Source organism: Montipora foliosa, chromosome 1, assembly GCF_036669935.1.
Source record: "Montipora foliosa isolate CH-2021 chromosome 1, ASM3666993v2, whole genome shotgun sequence".
Taxonomy (NCBI): domain Eukaryota; kingdom Metazoa; phylum Cnidaria; class Anthozoa; order Scleractinia; family Acroporidae; genus Montipora; species Montipora foliosa.
Window position 1 is genome coordinate 72,351,105 of NC_090869.1, and position 7,500 is coordinate 72,358,604.

The 7,500-nt window shown below is 40.8% G+C and overlaps 1 protein-coding gene across 1 annotated transcript in view; it reads left to right on the forward strand.

Moving 5' to 3' along the window:
- LOC137980928 (latrophilin-like protein LAT-2) overlaps positions 1–7,500 on the forward strand; it is a 40,992-nt gene that overhangs the window by 20,607 nt on the left and 12,885 nt on the right. The window contains exons 10-14 of the mRNA XM_068828320.1: positions 514–563; positions 2,675–2,798; positions 3,292–3,392; positions 4,731–4,833; positions 6,807–6,957. Of these exons, the coding sequence (XP_068684421.1) occupies positions 514–563; positions 2,675–2,798; positions 3,292–3,392; positions 4,731–4,833; positions 6,807–6,957 (529 nt within the window). The remainder of the gene's footprint in view (positions 1–513; positions 564–2,674; positions 2,799–3,291; positions 3,393–4,730; positions 4,834–6,806; positions 6,958–7,500) is intronic.

The following is a 7,500-nucleotide window of genomic DNA, read 5'->3' on the forward strand; positions in this document are numbered from 1 at the left end:
AGCTGGCGTCATCCAAAAACAATCACAGAAGACGCCAAATTGTGACACCGCTTCGTATGCCACGTTTTTGTTCTTGCCACATTTTGACGTCATGCGGGATCTATTACTGAACAGATGCAACATGCAATTTATTTGCTAAATCTGTTCAGTCCGGTTAAAAGGCCTTTTAGTATGATTGGCTAATAAATCAATGGATCTCAACCTTTCGTAAAAAAGATCATCATCCTAAACTTATGATCTGTGATACTGATCGCTCGCCCAGCTCTGATTGCAGTTTAACTGATTTTGTAGTAAAAAAGTAAATTTGACATATTCTAATTGGAAGAAATACGATGGCGTGATCAATTTTTTTGACATTATTTTTTCTTCGTCCGTAGCATCGAAGACGCGCCTATTGTGTCTATTTGAGAATTTAACTAAGTTTAATCTTGTAGCTTTCGTCAGAGCAGAGTTTTAATTGCTTTTAATGGGATGGATAGTTGCACAAGTTCCAAGAAGTTTACTTGACTTTAGCCCGCAGGAAATGATAGAGAGTGTGTGTCCTGGGATCTCTCAGAATGCAAGTAAGAAAACTTAAAATGTAGATGGCAGATTTTTCTTAATTTACTCAATCGAAAAAAAACCCAAAAAAATTCCATACTGATTTCCAGCCTTTTAAAAATTGGAATTTTCACTTTCGGGGGACGGGGGATACAAAACCGCGCTCGTAAGGAGACTGGGGATAGCATGCCAGTGACGTCAATTGCCCGAAGAGGAAAATACCATAATATTCTTTGTTTGTCTGTCCAAATGTTGCATAAGCATTGTTTCCAGCTTCTCTTGGGGCTTGGTCCCAAGAGAAAACAAAAACAATGATTACAGTAAACACCCGCATATAAGAACACTGATTTCAGGTTTCAGGCTGATCGTGTTCTTATTAAAGGGGTGCTTAGTAAGAAATCAGCCTGGAAGTGTTCTTAAAATGTTCTTACAATTGGTTTCACAAATACTTCAAATTGTACATTAATAGAGTTGTAATTGAGATAAAAGCATTTTTTAAAATGGATTTCAAAGTTTGTAATGGTCCTGAACACCACAATTACTTTGATCACTTACTGTACTGCATTTTTTCCTTATTCTAATGCCCTTTCCCTTTATATTAAGAACATGTTTTCTTTATCAGGCTGAATTTGTTCTTATTTATATGGTGCTTTATTGGCCAAATTTCAGCCTGATGTTCTTAATCCACTTGTTCTTATATGCGGGTGTTTACTGTACTCAAAAATTTGGGTGGACAAACAAAGATGATTATGGTATTTCCCGCTTCGGGCAATACGGCACAGACAGCCGTCAATTGACGTCACAGTTGTGCTAGCACCAGTCTCCTTACTAACGCGGTTTTGTATCCCTTCTTCCCCGGAAGCGAAAACGTTGATTTTTCATTCTAAAGGCCGCATGGCAGGAGAATCGATATGGAATTTTTTTCATTGTTTTCATCTCAGAAAAATCTGTCATAGACACTTTAAACAATATTTGTGTAATATTTAACAATTATTCCTCGAGCCCGAATGGGCTCTGAGTCAATAGCCCATGAGGCCGAAGGCCGAATGGGCTATTGACTCAGAGGCCATGAGGGCGAGAGGAATAATTGTTTTAGTAAAATCCAACTAGTTTGTCAAAAAAATATCGAGACAAAACATCTTTCGCTAGTTAAAGCTACACTTTAATTGTTGTTTTGGTTTTCAAAGCCAGCGCTTTTCGCTACTAGTGGGCTATAACAAATAGCCTTCTAGTAGCTCAACCAATCAGAACGCAGCATTGATAATAGACCACTAGTTGGGTTTTACTAAATAGATTTAGCCAAGCCTAAAAGCGGAGCTCTCGGCTTATTTATTCTTACAATAGGTTAACCTGGCTTGAGCCTGCGATCCAATCGAAACCCAGTACCTGGTCAGTGGTCAACAGCTGACCTCGATGAGCTCTAAACTTGAGCCCTCGACATGGTCACGTGTTACTACTCAGCCGATGCCTTGTTTTGACAGGTGTCAATTGATCATAAAATGATTTACGTAAACTAGCTGGAATATAGTCGCCTGGTTAAGCTCTAAACTTGAGCCCGCGATATGGTCACGTGATTCTGGTCGCATTGTCATACATGGAGGAGTGGACGTATGGTCGTACAGGGACCAAAACCAAATTTTCTCGAACAGATGAGTTACCATATTTCTTACCCTTGGTCCTTCGCGCGCGTGGACAGGAGCTCATCAAGGGGGTCTCTATCTCCACTAATTCCTTGATTTAACCCTTTTCCGAATTTATATTTTTAGTTTTATTTTATTTTATTATTTGTTTTTTAGGAACAGGTTATTCCCGCGAAAAGTATCATATTTCCTTTGATGCTGAGATAGCTTTGTTTTGATTGGCTTTTACAGCAGTGGACGTGCTGAATCTCCCAAGGGAGGCGTCCTATAAATAAAATCGAGCCAATCATGACGCACACCGCGGGAAACGCCCGGGAAACTCCGAATAGTTCCCTTGGTTGGCTCAGACGGCCGCTCGAGAATTTTGAGCTTATCACCGTGCGCAGCAAACCAAACCAAACCAAAACAATCCCGAAATTACTTTCGACACCAATTGAAGATTCATTTTACAAACTGTTCAATGGATATTAACTAATATTTCTCTATTCATTAAGATGGTCAGGGGACGGTTGTTACCGCGTCAATTTTACACCCTTCAGCTCAGAAACAGCGTGTGTTTGCAACCATTCAACACATTTTGCAGTGCTTATGGACCTCACAAATGTTGATCCTAACCTGGTAAGTGCACATAAATCTGTAATCGTTTCCATAATAATCAAATAATTTCATAAAACATCATGTCGTGTATGAGACGAGAGAAGCGAGACCAGCACTACAAGATAAGCACGGTCTGAATTACAAAAGTTATTTTAAAATTGAGCACCGTTTGTATTTATAGAGTTCAAATAGGCTAAAGTTTATACTTTTGTTTTATAAATACCAACAGCAACTTCCAATATATACAATGTATATTTATTATGTATGTATTATGTGTTAGAAAAAACCATAAAAGACAAACCGAGCAAAATAACACACGTGTGAGATGTTTGGGTTACGGAACTTGCCTGCCATTAGAGCAGTGTAAAACATGTTTCGATCAGCTTTAGCGAATAGGGTCGATGACGACGAGATGTTCATTCTTATCTGTACCATTAAATGTTATGTGATCTGAATTGTGTTGTCCTCAGCTGTTCTTCATGAATTATTAATGAATTTTCACAATTTTTAACAGTCTCAAACGGACAGGAACCTATTGGAGATCCTCACGTATGTAGGCTTGGGATTGTCTATCCTGGGATCTGTCATCACTATAATCAGCCACTTGGTCCTAACGTACGTCACAAAAATATATGAAAAAAATCATCTTAAGAGTTTCTGCGTGGAGTTGTGTTTGTGATATGCAACCAATCTGTAAAGGCATAAGTCACAAAGACGTAATAGTAAAGGGCCATTTGCACGATTGTATCATGTTATTAAGGACCTTACGAATCGACGACCTTTGCACGACGGCGCCGTTACGTTGCGTGACATGTCTGCTACGCATGCCTCTATGAGCACTTGCCGGAGTCGCGCGAAAGTTGACGACATTGAAAATAGAAGCGAGGTTAGTTGTCAAATTTTCTCTTGATCCCCCAGGTGTTTTTGCCAGGTCGTCAAGTATCACATTTAGGGGCATGTTATTCAAGTAACGACCTTCTGCTGCACCATGGCGAATAGTTCAACTAAAAATAAAAGCGCTAGCGAAATTTAAAGCCAAATCTTCATGCATAGCACTTGAGACACATGCATAAGAAGTGGTCATCTCGTCAGGCATCTGAAGCTGTTCAGCAAGTTTATAAATGTCCTCCTTAGGCCTGTAGAAACGAAACTGAGCCTTGCATTCATCGTTTGTTTTCTTTTCCGAATCGAACGTTCCATAGTTCCTGTGTGAAAATCTTATAAAAGTACAAATTCTACAGGACGGTGACGCGGTACCATGAGGTGACCCAACGGCGCCGTCGTGCAAACGTCGTCGACTCGTAAGCTCCCTATTATCAAGATCAGAAAGCTTTAAAAATGTAGTAGTAGTAGTATTAAGATTTTTCTCCTTTTATAGGGAAAAGAGACAATTGGTTGAGTTTGTTTGAGGCTAGAAGCTACTCAAAGTATTTTCGAAGGAGGGACTGTGGCCCAGTGGTTAGGGTGGTTGCTTCGAGATCCAGAGCTTATGAGTTCTGACCCTTTATTGAATTTGATCCCTGGTTCAACTTCTCGGCTGCACTTGATTCTTAAAACAGATTTTGCTCTGTTGCATCATTATATGTATCATTTGCCCAAAGAAGCCCCTGTGGGGAGTGGTCAGTTAAATATGAATGTATATGTAACATGTGCCGTTATGCAAATGATCTGGGTACAAATGTTGAGGGGCAATCATAAGGACAAAGGAAGCTACTAAGGAATCTATTTTTTGCGTCATCCGTCATAACGGCGATACCACCGACGGTGGTAACAAAAGAAAATGAAGTGTAAAAACGATGCCGTGAATAAGGGTGAGGGGGAGGGGGGGGGGGGGGGAGGAAGAAGGGGCTTTAATAGAACATTTACAGTAGTGGCCCGGACGCCCACCTCCATTTCATAATTAACGAATAATTGATGTGTGAGTTCATGTTCTTTTTGTTTACTTTTCTCTAGAGAGAGGAGTTTGCCTTTATTCCAGATTCGTGTGAGCTTGATGTCCTCTCTATTGACAGGACAAATCACGTTTCTTGTTGGAATTAATGCCACGGCCAATAAGGTTAGTAAAAACCGAATGAATGAGAGAAAGACGAGGCGAACGAAAGGAAAAACAGACTGTCTAATTACGTAGGATGTGAGGCGAGCGCGCTAAGTAGTTACTAGATCGAATTGATACGCTATAGTCAGGTGTGAAACTTTATGACAACTACATAATATTGCGTTAGGTTGGTGAGGTGAAGCTGCTGTGTGTATATAAAATGTCACACTCGACGGTCATTAATAACTAACCACTATTATCAATACGCCAGACCGAATGACAAACTGCCCTCTGTAAAACGCGCCATTTTGAGGGCCAAACTGGAAATGCCCGGGCTGAAATGCGTTTGCCCCCCTGATTCTGATTAACTGCGCATGCAAAGATGTCAAACAACGTCGCTCGGCCAATGAGATCCTGAGGATACCATTTCAATGCCAAACTTAGCGCGAAATTGTAATTTTTGCTCTTGTGTAGCTGATCGTATTATAGCAACAACTTTCCATACCATAGATTCATGCTACATCTTTGTTCAACATTTTTCCTTATTAAATGAATTTGTGCGATTTGACCTTTTGTATACACCTTATTCCAAAATAACCGCCATTTTAGTATTCTCTTGTTTCCATGCAAATTGGCCCTTATGGCCTCGTTCAAGGTTAAATATTCTAGTGAATTTTACGTTTGAAAGCGAGGCCAAAAGGGCCAATTTCCATGGAAACAAAAGAATACTAAAATGACAGTTATTTTGGAATAAGGTGTATTGATAATAATGATTAATCACATGACTTTTGTCGGGCATATAGTTCATTCATGTCCGTCGTAGCGTCATTTGCATCCTGGCTCCGCTCGGGCGCAAATGATGCTACTCGGGCCACAAATAAACTATATTCCCTACAAAAGTCATGTAATTGCCTAATTCTCGAAACGAGTGCCAAGGGGGTGCATGGAATGACCGTTGTGTTATGTATTTGTCATAAAGTATCACACATGACTGTGGCGTATCAATTTTAGTCACAACTGTTCCAAAATGGTTTAGGATGACTAATTGGTGCGTGCTCTTGCTTTGCCACTGTTTCGCAACCGAGCCATAAATTGAACTGAGAAAACGAAAGGAAAGGAAAGGAACTTTATTTAAGTGTCTACTCATTCCAGCGCTGGAGCCCTAGTTGGGGACACTGTAAACTGAAATTAACAATTAACACCAATCAAGTCAAATATTGGTTTTTGAGGACAGGGGAAACCGGATTACCCGGAGAAAACCTCTCGGTGCAGAGAAGAGAACCAACAAACTCAACCCACATGTGACGCCGAGTCAGGGAATCGAACCCAGGCCACATTGGTGGGAAGGGAGTGCTCTCACCACTGCGCCATCCCTGCACAAGGGCCGAAACTCACACTAAGGCCCCAGAAAACGGGCCAGATAGTTCGTCAGGGGTATGAAGCGTAGGCCCTGCACTGCATGTATTAATAAAACTGATTTGTTCATAACCATCATCAAAGAAACCAAACACTGGTCGCAAAGACTCGGCGTTATGGTATGACCTAGGACCCGTCGAAAGTCCCGAAACTTTTCGGGCCTTTTTCGAGTGGCATAACTCTCTATGAACGTTATGAACGGAGAGTCACCAAACTTCATAGCCATTTTGCTTTTCGTTATTTTGAAAACATGTCAAAAGGCCATCTTGTCAAAAGAATTGGATAGCAGTTTTGTAAATGCCTTTTCTGGTCCAAAAAGATTTCGGGACGTTGGAGAAACGGGCCCCTGGTTATAATAGCAAACTCCAGATTGGAGCACAAACGCTATATCACGAATAGGAATTCTCTGTTCTGCACATGCGCACTAGCTTTGGATTGCGCTATTTTTTTTCTTTGTGCATCAACTCATACTCCACTCTCCAGGTCCCTCATGTCTTGGAAGGGAGGTTACGGATCCTAGTGCATCTGTTCTTGCAGTCAGTCGCACCAATGACCGGCTTCTCAATTATATTTTACAGGGCGCCTGTGTGGCGGCAGCAGCTTTAATGCAGTACTTTTTTATGGCAGCTTTATGCTGGATGCTGGTGGAGGGAATTTATCTTTACTTGTTCACTGTTAAGGTCTACAACGTTAGCCATAAAATGCTCGTGTATCATCTCTTGTCATGGGGTAAGCCCATAATGGTTAAAATCAAACTGTATCGATTTCGTAGCTCCTGCGACGTATCATACAGTACTTCTATATTCCATTTTACATTTTACCACAATTGCCTGTAATCTCGCAATCTGATTGGCTAATTTTCAGTTGTCGATAAGAGTCTAGACAGCGCTGTACGCGTCATGCTCGCTTCAATTTGTCACGCAATGTAATAGCCAATCAGGAACGCCCATTCTAGGAAATAAACCAATCATATTGCGAGAAAGTTATAGACAACGCTTTGCTCTTTCTTCGTGTCATGATTTTGGTCACGCTCTGAACTGATAAAAATTTTCTTTGGCGTTGAATATTGTGGCAAAAAACAAATCGAAAGTGGTTCAGCGTTGTCTGTATTCTTATCGACAACGATATTCGTCATCACAGTGGTCAAAATTTGTTGTGGACTCACTCGGCTGGGTCTCCTCAGTCCACAACATTTTGACCACGTCGATTTGTTAAGTTGTTGCAATTCCAAGTGAAGTGCTGCGAATGAGGTGTGGAAGTATTGAGTAATAT